Raw genomic sequence first — 19,814 nt, forward strand, 5'->3', positions numbered from 1 at the left:
ATAAAATGTGAAATGACGACAGTTGAGGATGCGCGCTGGTGGGTTCAGATAATGAGGCACAAGTCTGACCAGTGCTGACAAATTACACGTCTCTGTCCTCAGGGGTCTCCAGGTCCCGAGCAAGCACTTCGTCTTCACCTCCTACCTCCTACAATGTAATCTGCTTCTGGATGCAAAGGACAAGATGCTGGCTGCGTAAGAAAAGAGAAAACAGGCTCATGTCGCTGTAGACACACGTGTTGCAGAGCGTGTCTATCTTGCGTTAGAAGTGACCCCTCCCTCCCGCAGCTCCCAGCCTCCCTCCTTCGGAACTGTGATATCAGGTGGCTCCCATGCTCTTTGCACAAGCAATAGTCTTGTGTGAAGATTTGGAAACTTGTCTGTGAGGGAAGGCTCTTCCACGCTGGGACCTGGTCCAAAACAGACCTAGGGAAATCTCCTTTGAGCATCTTTCAAAAAAAGGACGGTTACCAGGGGGGAAATCGGGGGTGGGGGGGGGATAAATTGGGAAATTAGTGTTGACATAGACACACTACTATCTATAAAATAGATAACTAATAAGGACCTACTATACAGCACAGGGAACTCTACTCAATACTCTGTAGTGGCCTATATGGGAAAAGAATCTAAAAAGTGGATACAGTATATGTATAACTGATTCACTTTGCTGTACAGCGGAAACTAACACAACATTGTAAATCAACTATACTCCAATAAAAAAATTTAAAAATAGTTAAAAAAAGGACCGCTTCTTCTCATCCTGGTGTAATTTAAATAGAGTCCAGGATAAAGGGTCTTTTATTTGTTACAACAAGTCATACTTGCACTTGGTAATTAGAAAAACAACCCAGCATCCCGTTCATCAGTGTTTTAATTTAGCATTCTATAAACTTGGCTCCTGAAATTTCTCTCCTGCGCTCAACACTCCTACTTGTCTGACACCTTTTTTTCTCCTTGGCTTCTCATTTTCTCGATGAGACTAGTGTATGTTCCATCTTTTATTTTGTTTGTAACTAGAAACTCTTGTTTGATTATGTAGACCCAAAGAATACAGCATAACTCATTCTAAAATTCCTTCTTTCAATCTTTTTGTAACCTTAGGTTACAAAAAAAATTTTAATGAAAAATTTCCATTCTTCTTCACCTCCCAGTTCTCGTCTGTAATATTTAATTCCCTTCTATATTTAAAGGGCTTTTAAATGATCAAGGAAACACCATAGAACTGCTATGTGATGAGGATAGTTTGTGATGTGCCACTGACTTTTCTACATATCATTGTATTTATTGTACACCTACTATGCGCTATGACATTCCAAGTTGCTTTGGAGGTAAAGAAGTTATTCTATCTTAGGGAAACAGATTTGTACTGTTGGGTGACTCACATGGATTCACCCATTAGGTGACTCAGGGTAATAAATGTTTGGGGATTAAACTTATGATGTGAATTCTGTACCTTGCCTTGCCATTATTTCAATGTTCCGCCATCAGCAAAACAGGTGAATTTCTCTGTGTTTCTGTAGTTACCTTAAAATGAGAGTTATGAATGGAATAAGAAAATGCAGGTCAAATCCCCTTTCAACAAATAAGCATTAAGAGAACATCTGTGTGTAACAAAAACTTTCATGTTCCAGCAGATAATCATTACAAATTTCCGCATTAATTTTTTTAATATAACAAAGAAATAGGACGTTTATTGGGGTTTCCTGGAATCTGGTAATTTGAAATATTCTTTGTTTGGTTGAACGTAGCTGTCTGGGACTGACTGGAAGTGGGGCATCTTGTAAACAAGCACAACATTACTTCTTTGAGTCTTTTCTCTTGGGACTTTGTAAAGAACTTCTAACTCCATCTGAAATCATATCGACGTTGTATCCGAAATCCCATCGTCTCTAGTTCTCAACCATATTGGGTGGAACCGTATGAAATTGCCGTTTTGTAGGTAAAGGGGTTGTAGGTAAAGGGGTTGTAGGTAAAGGGGTTGTATATGGGCAATTTCATACGGCTAAATCTAATTACCTTCCAAACATGTGTGGCAACTCTCTTGCAAAAGGCTAAAGGTCCACAGGAAAGGTAAATGGATTGTTGATGTGCCTATTTTAAATTTTGAATTCATAAATTAAAAAAATTTCTTAGCAATGAATCTGAGTCAGGACACACAGTTCTTTGTTGTCATGACCGTTGACGGACCACTGATGCCTCAGTCAGAAGGGACTCCTTTCCTTTAAGGCAACAGGGTAGAAACAATCACAGAGCCCAGCTTTCATCCTTAGCTCTGTTCGATAATTTGCGTAGCTGACAGTCATTATTTGACTGTTTTTCCATTGTCAACTCATTCACATTAGAATGGGAATTGGGATTTTAGATTATTCTTTCTTGTGGATGTTAGAGAGACAACTCAACCTCTCCTAGCCGCTGTCACACCTTTTTGTCTTTTTTCTTTTCTAATGAGTTATAATTTTGACTTTGGTGTGTTGGAAAAGATATTCGATGATCAGCATTATTGTTGAGACTCTCAGAATGCTTTTACTGGAGGTCCTGGGATCCTGCGGAAGGCTACATAGCAGGGAACTCGGTGGACACCATCACTGGCCCTTACAGCTACAAGCTAGTAGCTGCTGGGCTCAGGCTGGATTCTGGGTTCCTTAAAAGTAGAGGATTTCTCAGGCAACACCTGACAGAGGGCGTTCTCAGTGTTTCAGGAAGGAACGCCTGTGGCTGGGGCAGCTGTTCATCCTTTCTGTGCCCGATCGCTTCTGCCATGAAATTTATTTAGGATCCCTCATCTGGCTGGGTCTGTCTTTCAGAGATTGATGGATATCCAAATAGAATATGGTCATGCATGGTCAGAATTTTAATTTATGATGTTTTTTTTTATTTATATTTATTTTTTACTGTTTTTGGTATCGAGTTTCAATACTCTCTCTACCCTGGTTGCACACCTGCTCTAGAAAAACTGTAAACAACATTGTACTTTCCTGTACAACCCACCTGTCAAAGCCAAAGCTGGTTGTTCTCACCCCGGTAATTACCTTCTCAGTTTAGACTTAACACAAGGGCAAATGTTACTTTATCATAATATAATAAATAAAAGACATTAGGTAATTAGTAGCGCTGGTATATTTCTAAAATACTAAACAGACAAACAATAAACTGTGAACTTAATCACATGAGTTCTTATACAGTTTCAAGACAGGAAAATTAGAGCTCTCAGCTACAGTCATTTTAATAATCACGTTGGATCTGCATTATTTATTTGTTATTACATGCTCAGCTGATTCAAGGTTGTACAATGCCTAAAATCATTCCAAAGCAAGCATACCTTTTGTCTTTTTAATTCTGACTGGATTACACAGTGCATATATTTGTATTTAGTTAAATTGCTAAGTTTATTTCACACATTCCACGAAAAAGACATCAGCCATTCTCTTGATTTCTAACCAGACTAGCTTTCTTGATAGAACCCTCTGTAAGGGTGTAATTTGCTCTTTTTGATGTAAAAGCTATGCAAACCTTCAGCCAGATTCTCAATGCTTTTTGTTCTTTAGCAGATCTCCAGTACCCTCAGAATTCTCTTGGAAGACCCAGGAATTCTGAAAAGACAGTAGCTTGTAGAGGCACAAATGACAGCAAGAACCTCAATTTCTATCAACGGTTTTCGAATTGGGACTGCTTCCCCTTTCCTGTTTCCTGTCTGGTTACTCACCTTTCATTTTTAGATATATTCTTGACAGTATGCTTCCCCTTTCATTCCTCCCCCCCAACCCCCGGTTTAATTCCTAAATGTTTTCTGGATTTTGTGAAAAGCATGCAGCTTGCAGAATTTGATTGATTTGACTTTAATTCTTTTTTGTGGGGAGGGGAGGGAGTTTACAGATTGACTAAAACCAGCTGAGAACCAAGAAGCCACCTTTTTCTTTCAGATAGAGACCCATCTGTTTAGCCTTGGAGCCTATGTGACTTTTAGGGCGATTCTCTGTTCTATTTTATGAAGAAAGTTCTTAAATATCATAGTTTTTCGTTTGTGTCAACCAAAGAAATATAGAAATAAGGGTTGGTTACTTTAGCTTGCTGCTAAAATGAAAAGTAGATTTGGCTTTATTCACTGTAAAAACTAAAGTATTCACACCAAGCGTGAATTTTTTTTTTTTTTGCCAGCAAAAGTTAAAACATCAAAGAAACCTCTTTCAAATACTAACAAATTTACTTACAAACACCTATATTTATTATTTCATAAATAGGCGCAACAGTTTCCATAAAAAAAGATTAAATACAGACACAGTATGAAGAAATAATGATACAGAGCCGCATGTAAAGGTTATAATTTAGCTGTTTCCAATCTGTTTCTGCATCTAATAAAATACCATGTAAGCATTTGGCAGTTTTATACATAAAAGGACTTAAATGACATTTACTAACCATTACACAAAAAGTGATACAAAAAAGCAATTTTTCTGCAGTACAAAATAAACGTGTTTGCACTTCCCTTCACACTAGTTTCTTTTTGTCTGATCAATGAGACAAAGCCAATTTGTTTTTAAATGAAAATCGTTTGGGAATACGGTTTTTTTTTTCAAATATTTTGAAAATATAGAACTATTAGTCAGTTGTTTTAAAAATGAAGTAAAAATATGAATGTTTGCCAATTTAACCCCTATTGTGAAATCAATAAACTGGAATGAGCCAGTTTCAAATCACAATTTAGCTACAAAAACATTCACATTTTATACTCTAGGAGAGTGTGACATAGATGCTATTTACAAACTTGCTATGACTGCTACATCAAGCCATTTAAAAAGTCTTTAGTAGTTTCATATAAACACCCATTATGAAAACCAATGGAAAATCCAGGACTTTTATCCAAGACATCTATAGTTGCTAAGGCAGTTACTATAGCGCAGCACTTCACAGCAAAAAACCAACATAAAATCTGAATGGTCCAAATTTCCTTCAGGGAAGAAGAAAAACAATGTCCATAAAGGATTAAAAAAATAATAAAGAAGCATGACTATTTCTTCCAGAGTGGGTGACCCACAAGCTCAAATGGTCCTAAGTGCTTAGCAACTTGTATTTTTCTAATAAAATGGAGAACTGCCTTGACTATACAAAGCAATCCACGGTGAAAAGACTTCCCTGAATGCCTCAGTGGAAAGAAGAGGTGTTCGGATTTTCAGGTAAGGTACAGTGCTTTGTCCCTCTGCATGCCCCTGTGCGAAGAGAAAACAGACAAATGATGCCTTGTTAACAGGACAGCCTTGCTACAGGTGACCAAGGGGGACGTGTCTATCTGCTCTAGCTTGAGGGGTGGAGTTGGGCACTGGGAAAGTGCACAGTAAAAGCCAACAGGATCTAAAGGCATTTATTCTTGGAATGGTTGGAAGGATGCTTAAAAATTTCTGCTTTCACGAACACGGAACCGTTCTAGATTATCTTTTGTAAAGCAGGAAGAAATGACGGATCTTTCCAACGACCAGAGAGCAGGGCACAACATGCCTGCTAGGAGAGCTGTCTGCCACCAGGTGGCGATGGCTGGCCACTTACCCACTACTGCAGTAGTCATTCCAGTCCACGGGCTGGGCGGGAGGATTTCTGCACCCAGAGCGCACATATTCCATGGCCTGGGTGACCACTTGTGCAGCTGTAGACGTAGGATTGATTATAGTCTGATAGTCGGGAAGATTAAATCCCTGAAAGGGAAAGCAAGTCCACAAATAAGGATCAAAGTGCCTTTTTAAGGAGAAAAGCACCTAAATATTTGTCCATTGTTTGCAAACACTACTGCCTTCTTGCTAGTGTCCCTGAAAGGGCAAGCTTATCCCAAGGACGCAGAAAACTTAAAACAAAGATGGAAAGGAAGTGCCCACCACCCATCCTTTTTACCTTTCCTTCATTTAACCATGTGCTAGAAAACCTTGAATTATACTCTTGAGCAGATAAATTGAATTTAGAAGCAATTTAAAATTTAGAAAAGCCAGCTCAATCAAAACAAAGGGGAAAGGCCCTAAACCCCTCAGAGTTTATGTTTTCTATCAAACCTAAGGATGCATTAATAGTTAATCCCCAGAATATGCAACAGAATCTTTTTTGAAGGATCCAGGCAGCAGGTGGCTGAGTGTTTTATTAGACTACACCTATTCACATATTGTTCTCAAAACTCTTTTTCTTCAGTCAATCACAAAGGGACCATCTGCTTCTTCTTTTATTTGTACTTCTTTCTCAGCTAAAAATTTCAACCAAAGCTTTTTAACAGTTGTTGGACTAATATAGGGAAGGAGATTCAAAACAACTTGCCAGTGGAAAACACAGAGAAGGAAAAGTATAAGACAGAGCAAATATTTTTAAATTGAAAAGTCTATTAACTAAATAATAATCAGACTTCAGGAAGGTTCTTTTAATACACTGGTATGGTGAAGTGTTGACTGTTAATCCTTGCAGAGCTATTAAAAATTCAAGGACAGAATCTCTGAAGTAGATAGCTATATCTGGTAAACAAAAAGCATTACACGCTAAGGTTTATTTTTAGCTTATCTGGTGAATTCAAGAGCAGCATAAGCAAGCTTTACTGGAAATGACCAGAAAGGCAACTTAATTAATCTTGTGGCTGTCTCTTTTTGCAGCCGATTTCATACATGGTTCTTAACCACCGAAAGATCAAGGGATTTGAAAACAATTCATTCTCTATTTACTTGCAGGGAGCTTCTTTTGAAGGTATATTATTGTTGAGATTTTCACCTTTTTAAAAAAATTCAGCAGAATGAACAGAAAATTGATTTTCAACTATGGCTGTTTCCTTAGACTTTCACTCATTTGAGGGTACCTTGGGTAAAGACTCAAAGACATCTATTATCAAATGTCCTCAATTCTCAGTATTGGCTTTAAGATATTAATTTATTTTCCATTCAAGTGATAAAGACTTCAAGCCAATGTCCACACAAACTCCCACCAAAGCTGCTCATGAAAGACAAATCATTGAAAAGTAGAGTATTCAGCCAGCTGCTCTATTTGACCTCACACAGACTAGAAGGAATAGAATGTTTCCTAAACTAACAACTGGCTTGTGGGAGGTAAGTTAGTTTATGCAGACACCACCTGCAGCTCCAGCCATAAACATTTTCCAAAATAGGGGGGTGAGAAGTGAGAGGTATATAACTGGATATTTGGTTCTCCAGGCCTTTCCAGGCTGGCATCCTCTCTTTCTCCAGACCATCCTGTACCTCTGTGACACAAGGAGTTTCACTGGCTTCGGCAAACTCTATCCGTTTCATTATGGTCCCATAATGTCTTTATGGGGCTCACTGTCCAGCTTTCTGGACCTCTTCCCCGAGTGTCTCATGTGATGCTGTGTGATGCTAGGCAGACAGCAGGAAAACGTCCCCAGAGAGAAGAGCCTCGCGCTGACTCTTATTTCAGCCCCGTCATCAGGGCTGCCCAGTGACCAGAGTGTTTGTGTTGCTTACTGGATATTCTCAGGGTCGAACCCACAGTAGTGGGTCAATAAATCATGTGTTCCAATAAATAAATTTTAACATTGACTATCTGATGCTAATCTTGGAAAGGCCTGGGGAATATAATTGTGTAAATACCAAGGCTTTCCTATCTTTTTATTTATGTAAAGTTCTCCATGTTGGTTTTTTGCACAATCAACAATACGTAACCTAAAAGTAAGTAAGTCTCAAAAACAGAGTAGTTGAAAATATCTCGCGTTGAAGGTATGGAAACATATGAGAAAGCAAACAATAAATAAAAATCAATCAACCTGCTTCCACCCAACACCACACAATCAAAAAACGGAAATGACCATTGTTTCTTTTTTTCCTATCCAATGAACATGGTCCCTCAAGCTTGGGAGAGAGAATATCAGGAGAACATTAATTTTTAAGTGATCACTTTAAGATTAAATGGGTAACTTCAGTTTATAAAACCAAAATTATGTGTTATCTACAAAGCTCAAAGATTTAAAATTCAGCTAACTTCAATGCCTAAATTTAAGATCACTAGTATTAAAACAACCAAGGACCAAGAAAAATACAAGCAAAGCCTGAAGACCATTATTTCACTTGCTTTCAATTTAGAAAATGAGACATTCTTCTGAAGACTGTATTAAGAGATGCTGAGGTCAAACCCAGAACTATGGACGTTTTTATTACTGATGTAAATATGAAACAACAATGATGATATAAATTTTTGAAAAAATGTTTGCTTAGCAGTCTAATTAAACAAGGCCGAATATTTTGCATCTTAATGCTCAAGAGAAAAATCACCAACTGTTTTGTAGCATGCCTGGAATTTTAAATTTCATTTTCTGGTGCCAGATTGAAATAAAAATAGGAAACATGATAAAGATTAATTTGATGTCAGAAGGGACATTTGCTCTTTAATTAGATTTCTGTAGCCCTAGCAGTTTTGTTGTGCCACCACAGCAAGTCCTAAAAAAGCCTGCAGCAATACCAAACAGTGATCTTCATATCCACACTTTACTGGGAACTAATTTCATTTCCTGCCTGTCTGGAGAGGTATTTTCAACAGGCATCAATGTTTTTGTCTTCACAACTGATTTATTCATCAATCTCAATGTGATTTTTTTAAACCTTTAAATTATACCCACATCCTAAAGCAGCTGTTTATTACACAAGGAAATTGAAAATCTGTCTGTGTGATACCATACAAAGATTTTTTTCTTAAGGTTATAAAGGAAGTTGACAGATATTAATGATTTTTTTTCTCTTAACATCATTCGACAATATAGTGAACAAAAAAAAGAACATTGGACCAAAAAAAGCCCAGGTCTATGGGCTTACTGTATAAAATATTATTCCAGGAAAAAAAAACAAAACAAAAAACGATTACTCCTGGTGGACTATACAATCATTTTTGCGGGATACATTCATTTTCCAAAGGATAATAAAATAACTAAAGTAATACTGAAATATGAAACTCTACTTTAAAAATACAGGAGCCATTAACTTTCTCCTTCTCTTTTTTTCTTTGTTTGGTGTTTGAAAATGGGAACATGGCCCCCGTGCCCAGGAAGCAAACATTGTCAGGATAAAGATGATGGACCAGACAGGTCGAATCCCATTCATTAGCTCTACAACCACAGGCTAAAGACCCACTTGGATGACATGAACACTGGCCCCACAGACCGCTGTGACTGTAATAAGCTGAGTGACATGGAGCGGTGATGGACTCTCTGATCCTGATTGTAGGGCTGTCAACTTGTTGGGGCTTCCAGCCCCCTTAACCTGCAGGATCCTACTCCAGTGACCTACCCATGAATCTGACCTCATTGCCCACCACTCGCCCTTCCTTGCCAGGCTCCCCACTGGCCTCCTTTCCACATCTGCACAAGCCACACCCCTCCCAGTTAGGTCCTCCAGCCAGGAGCCCCTTTTCCTTGCTACTGCTCTCTGCTGGTATCTACCCTTCCCACCTTCTGATTCTTTTTTTTTTTTTTGCGGTACGCGGGCCTCTCCCGTTGCGGAGCACAGGCTCCGGACGCTCAGGCCAGCGGCCATGGCTCACGGGCCCAGCCGCTCCGCGGCACGTGGGATCTTCCCGGACCGGGGCACGAACCTGCGTCCCCTGCATCGGCAGGCGGACTCTCAACCACTGCGCCACCAGGGAAGCCTGCAACTTCTGATTCTTAAAGGCTGCTTCCTCTTCTCATCCACCTGCTCTTGAGAGGGGCCTTCTTTATCCAGCCCAGCAAAAGACCTGCCGTTCCTCCACACACCCTGCAGTTTGCCCCCCTGTTTTACTTTTTCCATGGGATCCTAGTTATTTATCTGTTTATCTTATTACTACCTGCCACCTCCCCGCCCCAACTCTGATGTGAGCTCCATGTGTGCACAACTCACTCAATTTCTAGAGCCCTGACAGTGCCTGGCACACGTTAAAGGGTTCAATTAATCTCTTTTGAATAAATGAAAAGATTTAAAACTTCCAAGGATTTGAGATTCTACAAACAAGCTTGTAATTTCTTCCAATATTTAAACTTTTACTACTAATTTTTTATTCACTCATTTGTTCATTTGTCCCTTCAACAATTATTTTATTGACTGTCTACAATGATCAAGGCATCGTTAAAAGTGAGTTCAGTCACTGTGGTCTCTGCAGCTGTACTGCCTCTCCATTTTGGGTTCATGCCACTTTGTCTTCTATTATTAATGTAAATTGAAATCAGGTCCTACCGTCTCAATTAAGAACACTTTCTGACTTAAAGACTGATGAGTAACTTGTCCAATGTAATCCGTTCTATTTTTTCCTATTCAGTTAAGATTCTATACGGAAAGACACATCTCTTAAGTTTCCGCGTGTGGCCTTAAGCAATTTTGAAATGTTGGTCACAGCCAGCTCATCGAAGGTATGAGTATAAATGGAAAATGAACTGTCTCTGAGTGGATACATTAGTAGAAAGGCGTTCTCTCTGCACAGAGCTCTGGCCCTCAGCTCGGGGAGGGGACCGTGACTTCCGTATTCTTTTCTCTGAGGAGAAACACCCCTCACTACAGCAGCACACCTAGGCAGGACTCGAAACACGTGACCGAAGGTCGAGTCCCTCGAGGTATTAGCTCTTCACTCAAACACTACTGGTTCATTAAAATGCGAGGACACCCAAAGAGCGTCCCTCTTATTGAGAGTAACATCTGATGGAAAGAATGGCAATTGGACCCTTTGAATATCACTTGCTGGTCACAAACCCCGCTGTAGACAAGGCAAGGTGGTGGATGGAGGTTGGCTTTCCCCAGTGGGTCGACAGACAGTCTGCTGACAGGTAAGTCAGTTGTCTGAGCTTTATCAATATCCTTGGCTTAGGGACCAAAGAAGACTTCAGTAAAGAGATGAGTCCTTTGCTCTCCACAACCATTCAATCTCAGAACTAACTAGGATGTAAAGACCCTCCCAATTCTCAGAAGAAACTGTTAAGAATTTACAAGAATGATTAAGAGTGAGAGGCCTAGCGTTTAAGACTCCAGGCTCTGGGCTTCCCTGGTGGTACAGTGGTTGGGAATCTGCCTACGAATGCAGGGGACACGGGTTCCAGCCCTAGGTCCGGGAAGATCCCACATGCTGTGGAGCAACTAAGCCTGTGCGCCACAACTACTGAAGCCTGTGTGCCTAGAGCCCGAGCTCCGCAACAAGAGAAGCCACCGCAATGAGAATCCCGCGCACCGCAACGAAGAGTAGCCCTCGCTCACCGCAACTAGAGGAAACCCACACACAGCAACGAAGACCCAACGCAGCCAAAAATAAATTAAAAAAAAAAAAATCCAGGCTCTGATTGCTGAACAGAGTTGGGTTTGAATTCCAGCTCTGACCTTACAGGCATGTTACTCAACTCTGCTGAGCTTGAGTCGCCTCACCTGTGAGATGAAGGCAACATCAGGACCTGCGCTGTAAATTTTCTGAAATTAAAGATGAGGTAGGGTAACGTCTTAAGGTTGGTCACTGTCACCTCCTGGAAACCCTGTCTATGACGGCAGCACTAAGGATGAATTTACTATATTTGACTGCTGTCTGCCTCCTCTCCACCCCACTGTGGCAAACTCTAGGCTCGAAGTCCACAGAGGGCTAGATATCGCTCCCACAGGAAGACTGTGCTTGCACATTTAATTACAGCTCTGGGACAACAGAGTCATTGGATTATAAAAGTGAGAGATTAATTTGATATGTTTTATAGGCTTTACCTTGATCTCTTTTGTTAAAACAAGCTTTTAGGATTTTTAAATGCTTTACGTTCAGTTTACATCATTTGCTCCTTATTCCCAAATTTTAAAATAACACCAAAATCCAAAAGGAAAAATTGACTTCAAAGAAAAGTTAAGATTGCACACAAATGTTTTCCATCACTGGGGGGTGGGCAGGGAGGCTTCCAAACCTCCTGTGTTTTCTAATCTATGTAGAAGCCAGATATCCATTTTTAAATAAAACTCTGGTTAACATTTTCATTTCTTAGGACTCTTAAGGGTGCACCAAATTTGATATTTCTGACTAGAAATAGTGGGCCTGATTTCATCTTGCAGCATTTACTGGACTCAACGGGCATATCATCAAGGCTTTCTCATTTCCAAACAACACAGGCATATATTTTAAAGGCAGACTTCTCAACCCCAAAGAGATCTTTAGCAGTAGTGGCATCCGAAAACAACAAATGTACTTTACTCAAGAGGCAGAAAACAGGAAGGGTGATTAGAAACATGAAGCAAAACGGGTATCATGGGAAAGAAGCCAGGGATTATGAAAAGCAGAAGCTACTGTGATCGTATGAGGCTGCCCAATTCCCCTGTGAATTACTTTTCGGGAAGCAGATATTTGTTGAAGATCTTCCATTCTCTCTCCACTTAAACAGAAGACCGGACAAGCCCCCCCCTCCCGCCGCCGCTGGATGAACAGACCCTCCAGCAGCTCCGAAGGGGAGTCCAGCGCGCGGCGCGGCGCGGCGCGGTGCGGAGCGGCACGTACCTGCTGCATGGCGGGGGAGTGTAAGGCGGGCTGGACCTGCACGGGGAGCTGGGGGCCAAGGGGCTGCTGCATGTTCAGATGCTGGTGAAGAGGGGGGCTGATCTGGAGGGGAGGAGCGGGGGACACGGCCATGTTTGCTATAGAGACAGTCACTGGCATTTGGTTATTGGCCTTGGGGGCTATGCTCCTGGGGAGACTGGGATGCATGGTGGTTAGGTGAGGGTTCATTCCTGGTTGTTGGTGATAGTGAGAACTTAGGTACAGAGCTGAGTGGGCCTGGCTGGGCCCAGGGAACACTGACGGCGGCTTTGAATTGACCAGCTGCGGAGGCTGAGATGTCTTCACGTCAACGGGTTCGCTGTAGCTCTGGGGAGGAACAAACAAGAGCAGAGTTAAGAGACAGACACACGGGGGTTGCTTTTCCTTAGGAAGATGCTCTGAGTTCACTCGTGAACGGTCACGTGAGTCAACACCTGTTACTACTCCTGACTCTCAAAAACCCCTCCTTCATCACTTGCCACGTGACTTTATGCAAGTCTGAGCTCATTGCACCTCTTTTATGAGGTGCGACGTATGATGACATCCTTTTTTCTTTGCTTAAATGCTAAGCTCTAATTTGGTGACTTTTCTCATCATCCAAAGAGAGAGAAAAAGATGAGGGGTGGGGTGGATGCCATCAGTGCCCTAATAGGAATTACCAGCCAGTGTGGCTCACTTGGAAAGGAAGTCACTTCTGGAGTTGTTCTGTTGATTGTATGTTTAGTTTTTTATTTTTCCTTTTTATATTCTCAGAGAGCCTTGGCATAGATATTTGCACAAAGAAACAAAGTTGGTTGATGGAACTGGATAAGGAAGAAAAGAGTTCAAAAATACCTTTCTGAAGTCATATAAAACCACATTAATATATATTCAAAGTAACCATAGAACACGTTTTGATTTTTTGAAGAGTTGGTGATGAATTATCCTCAATAATGAACTGGATAAAAATAATCTCTCTTAGAAATTTTAGACTCCATCATAAATTAATATAATTTTGCCCTAACTTTTTTCACACCTTCACACGGTCATTTCCTAATAATCTTTTCATTGACTTAAAAACTAGACATTTCAGTGGAAGCTGAAAAGCGTCAAGAATGAACCCCAAAGCATTTCTTCTTGGGCATGAACCTGCCTACTTCTGGTGAGAGGAAGAGGCTGATAAACAAATGGTGAAAGGTGAGACCAGCTGGAGAAAGAAAATGCTGAAATGTCCTTCTGGAGAAAAAAGTCACTTGGTCAAAACAAGGTCTTGAGGATGCCTCTGTGCCCTTGTTCTGTGACCTTGATGTCATGCTTCTTCCGTTGATAAGTCAGCATGAGCTTCTTGTTACCCAGAACTGTAGGGCCTTCCTGGGCTCCCCTGGCTGGGTCTCCGCACAGCACCGTGGACAGACAGGCACGTTCACGAGTCTGGCTCATCATGCACAGCGACGTGAAACTCTGCGTGGGAACTTCATTGCACAAGGCGGCCAGCAACGCAACTCATTTCCTCCCAACGGTGTAGGAAAACTGAGTGAGAGCCGCAGGAAGAACGGCGCTGCACGTGTGCTGAGCGGAGGAGGCCAGGCTGGGGTGAGCACTGGTGGCCTCACATCCTCTCCCTGTGGGAAGGACGCGACTGCCATCTCTAAAAACATGTCAGCCATGGAGACGTGGGGTCCTGTGAGACTCTGATTTTACTCCAGGCAGAGTAGATAGTAAGGTGAACCCTAAAGAATCCAAGCTCCTCTAAAGAATCCTCTCGTTATATTTTTCTCTGTGTTAGTAGTGATGCAGATTTTCTGAAATAGGAATAGACATGCAGACTCCCTGCTTTCCGCATTAACATGAAAAAGGTCAAAAACTGTTCACAAAAATTTTCAAGGGGAGGCTTTAGACCAAAGAAGCTTTATGAAATGTAGTACCTAAAAGGTGCTTTCAATTAAAAAAAAAAAACTTAAGTCATTTTCTTTTTTTGGTTCCATTTAAAAATTCTTATTGTTGATGTGCAGAGCAGTGAACAATTCAAGGAAAAGGTCAAATGGGTTAACTCAGGCTGTGTAAACAGCGACTAGCTTTACATCAGAATAACAGGTACTGCAGTGATATGCCTCAAAAGTCATTCCATATATGCCAAGGAGATTATGCGCTTATTGTGTGTCTGTGCGTTTAAGTCACGAGGCAAAGTGTTTTCATTGTGTTTGCATTCCCTCTTCTCTGACCTAGCACAGAAGGGCTAATTTCATATTTAGTTACATACTGCATCAACTTCATGCAGGAAAGGAACAGTTACACAATGACCAGATAGCTACAAAAATTAATACATGTTAGTGTGTCTTCTTTTTGGCCTTATAGTTGCTTTCATTTAAACAGGAGAAAAATCACTCACAAGTCCCATACTGCCCAAACTATAAAATCTATGGAGTTGGGCTTCCCTGGTGGCGCAGTGGTTGCGAGTCCGCCTGCCGATGCAGGGGACGCGGGTTCGTGCCCCGGTCGGGGAGGATCCCGCGTGCCGCGGAGCGGCTGGGCCCGTGGGCCATGGCCGCTGGGCCTGCGCGTCCGGAGCCTGTGCTCCGCAACGGGAGAGGCCACAGCAGTGAGAGGCCCGCGTACAGCATAAAAAAAAAAAAAAAAAAAAAAAAAAAAAAAAAAAAAAAAAAAAATCTATGGAGTTGTAAAATGTTTTCACTTTGTATTTCTGTAGCCAATAATCGCATCATTATCTAGTGATATGGTACACACAGAGCAGTGGATAGGCAGCCTGGGCTTGTATGAACACATATGTGTGTATGGGAACACAGCATGACAGGTTCAGATATGATCATACGATCGTCCCAGGAATTCCAACAAGGCAATTAAAAACATATTTAAATTAAACAAACCTAAAGGGATATACTTATGCTACACTTAGAAATCACGCTTGGCAAGCAGTTGGGCTGGCTTCATGGGCCAGAAGCCAGTCCTGGCAAAGCAGCTCTAGGGACTTTGCCACTTTGCCCCCCACCGACACAGTTTCCAAGTTGTATTAGAGGGGGTTTGTGGAAACATAAATGTCCTTAAGAAACAAGTTTCCATGACAAAATATGTGTGGGAAGAGCACTGGGCCACATCAGGTTAAGAGGGTGCCTCTCCTGCAGGACTTGTCAGAGTCTTGAGTGTGTTAATGTACGCTGTGAATCTCCAAGGGACCATCACAGAAGTCTTTCCTCAGTGGGCCATTTCACTGAAATAGTCTTCAATGGAAAACACTGGTTCAGAGGAAGAATTAATAAATTACACATGCATATTTAAAATGACAAATAGAACATACATTTCAATTTAAATAGTCATATTTCTTGCCTCAAATAAACTAACTTGTATTGCCCCCAAATACATATATAAATTACATCCATCCAGGTGTAAAACCAAAATTATCCTTTGTTTCACGTTTACTGGAATACTATCTGCATAGAGAATTTCATATTCTAGGCCAAGGAGAGTGACACCACTTCCCGAAGGAATTAGGAAGTCGGTATCTTCTCAGCTATAGCCTGGAAGAGCTAAGGCATGGATACATTAAGGCAAATTCAAAATAAACCATGAACCAAATTCTCCTGAATTCCACTTTCTAAATAATAACGTGCGGTCTGATGTATAGTTAGATGACAGATAGATGTAGAGATAGAGATATAGACAGATAGATACAGAAACAGACAGCAACTTACTTGAGGTACTTTACTGCCAACCTTGAGAAGACTCCTTCCTCATAGTAACTAAACACAAAACATTTTGTCTATCCAGCCATTAGTTTGTCATTTGTCTTCTCAATTCTAAAGCATGTAGAGATCAGTACTGTTAAACCTATTTTGAAATAGTAGTAGTTTTTAATCACTAGAAGGACTATAATGAAGTGAAATTAAATAGATTTCCAAAACCAAGGATTTAGACAATACTTGAAACAATTTTTAACACAGAGAGAGAAAGAATTTTTGGGAAGTTACATGTTTTCTCTATATTTTCAAAGTCGTTGAATATGACAAGATAAATAATAACACATCTAGCTACGTGCCTAAACATTGCAGGCACTCCACTGGGTGTTCTCTTCCTGCATTCTCTCTTCACCATGATGTCCTGCACCAACAGGAAAGATTTTTTTTTTTTTTCTTTTTTTTCTGGCTGCGCAGCTTGCAGGATCTTAGTTCCCCCACCAGGGATTGAACCTGGACCCCGGCAGTGAGAGCACGAATCCTAACCACTGGACCACCAGGGAATTCCCAGGAAAGGATTTTTTAAAGGTCGGGACTGGAATCTTCTGTGTCCCATGCATCTGACACAGTGCCAAGTATAGAGAAGACAAACATGTTTGTTGAGTGACTGAATGACTGTTCTTGAACAATACCGCAAGCAGTCACTGTTGCCCTAGCTGATATTCCTGACAAGACATTCTGTTCCTCTTCCTAAGGGGCAAGGAAAGATCTGAAATCTCTGAAAACCCACAGAATATCAGATTGATCTTCATTCTCTGCTCTCATCATGAACCACAACCTTCCAGAAGAAATGAGAAATTATAACCCTTAGCTTTGCCCTTTGGTTAGGTACCACGTGCTTTGTTCCCCACTGGATCTTGGGTGGATGGCAGGAAGGAGGGAAGCTTACCGTGTTTCATCCATATTTTGAGAATTTGTATCTTTATGTAGAGATTCACTCATTTAGAAAGGGAAAAAAAACTGCTTCTAGCTTCACTTCTGATGAATTCTTAATCAGACTAATACAACAGACCACCTATTAATTACAGAGATATTTTATTGTTTTGGAAGATAGGCAGAACAAGTTTGTTTTCCATAGCAAAGTGTCATGAATTCACAGCAAAGCGTCATGATTAAATGGAAATATGAAGAAATCATAAGCTTAATATACTCTCACTGTCATTTTCTTCCAATTAAACTATGAAAGCAGGGCTACTATTTTGCAAATAATTACATTGTATATGAAGATCTCTATACCTTCCATTCAGAAACCAGAATTACTTTCTCATACAGTCTAAATCATTTAAATTTGTTTCTAATCTCAAATGCATTAACCACTTTTATTTAGTGGTGTGTGCTTTGTGTCGGTCACCTGCCAAATATGACCCTATCAGTGTATACACAACTGAAAATCCACCCTCGAATGTGACATTTTCATGGGATGAATGTGTATTTGCTATTGGTTTATAAGCTCTATTTCCTGTTTTCTTTTGGGCCCCTGATTCTAAAGGATGTTTTCTATAAGCAAAATGGAATGTGTGTGTGGGGGGCACAATGAAGACCTTTTGGGTCTTTTCAGTAGTCTTTCACAAAGGGTACGACTCTATAAACATTAAGGTACTTCTTATTAATCAAGTTGTTGATTGTCCAAGATAGTTTCAATCCCATTTACTTTGTATAATGAAGATAATAGTCTATAGTCTATAATAAGAGAATAGTCTATAAATGATAGACTAGTCTAATAGATAATAGTCTATAAATAGTCTATAAATGCTCCCTTTCTGGGATAATAAGTACTATAAAAATGAAAGATTGACAAAGCAATTGTTATTTAAAACAGCAAAGTATAAACACAAGACATAAAGCTCAGTGGAAATAACAATATAGGAGGCGCTGAACCAAATCAGATTAATAGTCCATCTAATTTGATTCTTGTTTCCAGTGCTGACCAATACTTGATGCATTGGAAATTAAAAAACAAAATGTATGTACCTACTCAACTGTGCATTGTTACTTTTGGAAGGAAAATTCTTCTTGGTACTTGCAGGTGATTAGCTTACACCCTGAAGCATGAGATTTTACTATCTTTAAATCACGATCTGGGCTTACAGAGCTGCAAATTTTATGTTAACAGTCATAAAATGATCCATCCTATTTTCATATTCAGACTAAGTATTTGTCTCAATAGCTCTCTACGGCGTGAATTCTATAAGTTACTTTCATCCTGTAAAAAGAAATCATTTCTTTTGTTTCAAATTTACTATCCTTTAATTGAACTGAGAATTGTGTTTCTTTACTATCGGTCATGGCAACAGAGAACTTACTTAATTTAGTTCAACACTGTCCTATACTGTACATTATAAAAAGCTTCCATCATCCTCTGTAAGTTTCGGCACCCCAGCTCAAGGTACAGACAAAATCTCGTATTTGATGTGTGACCTTAAAGTCATGAATCTGATTACTTATACTGAACATACCAGAACATATTCATCCAAACACTGTCTCTTTCCAGGCTGGCACTTCTGAGCAGCTGTACGCTTATTTCAATAATGCTGCTTTTACTTGGAATATTTGGGAACTTCCGTACAGGATTTGCTTCAGCGCCTGTGGGACATCGCTTTACATATCCTCAGACAACTCTTTGTCTTTTGGTGGTGAATTTGATTTTTGGGAACAGCTAATAGTCACTTGAAGCCAAGTCTGTTGGATGTATATGGGTGATGTTTGGGGAAAAGAATGAGGTGTGAAAACCATGCGACAATGTTATTTGCTAAGGGGGCTCATAAACTTTTGCGGAGTACGGTTCTAAAAGAGGACCTGCCGAAAGTCTTCTGAACTCTGGGGCGATCATAAAGCAAGTGTGTAGCCACCCAAGGTGAGTCCTTTGAATGCAACACTCATTTTTGGAATATAAATTCTGGTCTATGCGATAAGATAAAGCTAGTTCCAGTTGCTTTAAAGTTATACGTTGCTTTCAACGTAATTTAGGCTCATGTCCAGGAATTCCTGAGTCGATGGAAAAACTGTATTTCCTTAAGCTTTACTTAACAGTCCAACCCAAAATGACCTGAAATAGCAGGTAAAACCACTGCAGCCCAGAAACCGTAGGCTCCACAATGGAATATATTCTTGACCTTCAGACTATTCGTAGGCTCCCTCAGCTAAAGGCTCATAAAGACATTTCAATTAAGGAACCCGTGTAGGTGATTGTTTTAAATGTCTAGATCATTTTTTATCTTTATAAGAGAAAATATGTATGAAGCAAATTTTTCTTATTTTAATGCCACTTTAAAATTTTCTTTACATCAAAGCGGCCTTGCAGACATTGAAAATATGGTCCAGCTATATCGCGAATCATATACAAAACTTTCCTAGTTCTTTGCGCACCTATCAATAACGTTAAACATAAAATTGATAGTAATAATAATTGCCGGTATTAAGTGCTTTCCTGTGTTCAAGATCCTGAATCATGCAGTTTATATATAGTTTCCTATTTTATTTTAATGGAAACCTAATGATGTAGCTCCTATTATCTTCTCTGTTTAACACATTAGAAAATTGAGACTTTAAATAGCTGAATAACATGCATAAAAGCAAGTAGTTAGGAAG

General features: G+C 40.2%; 1 protein-coding gene across 2 annotated transcripts in view; it reads right to left on the bottom strand.

Moving 5' to 3' along the window:
• Positions 1 to 3,187: 3,187 nt before the first annotated feature.
• The window catches only part of TOX (thymocyte selection associated high mobility group box), a 299,151-nt gene continuing 282,524 nt past the window's right edge, over positions 3,188 to 19,814 (bottom strand). Inside the window, exons 7-9 of one of the 2 annotated variants that reach the window (XM_032610469.1) lie at positions 12,460 to 12,825; positions 5,539 to 5,684; positions 3,188 to 5,204 (exon numbers count right to left, since the gene is read on the bottom strand). In XM_032610469.1, coding sequence (XP_032466360.1) covers positions 5,168 to 5,204; positions 5,539 to 5,684; positions 12,460 to 12,825 — 549 coding nt within the window. In that variant the 3' untranslated portion in view covers positions 3,188 to 5,167. The remainder of the gene's footprint in view (positions 5,205 to 5,538; positions 5,685 to 12,459; positions 12,826 to 19,814) is intronic. The other variant, XM_032610468.1, reaches the window with a different exon arrangement.

The sequence above is a fragment of the Phocoena sinus genome, chromosome 17, assembly GCF_008692025.1.
Source record: "Phocoena sinus isolate mPhoSin1 chromosome 17, mPhoSin1.pri, whole genome shotgun sequence".
Lineage (NCBI taxonomy): Eukaryota > Metazoa > Chordata > Mammalia > Artiodactyla > Phocoenidae > Phocoena > Phocoena sinus.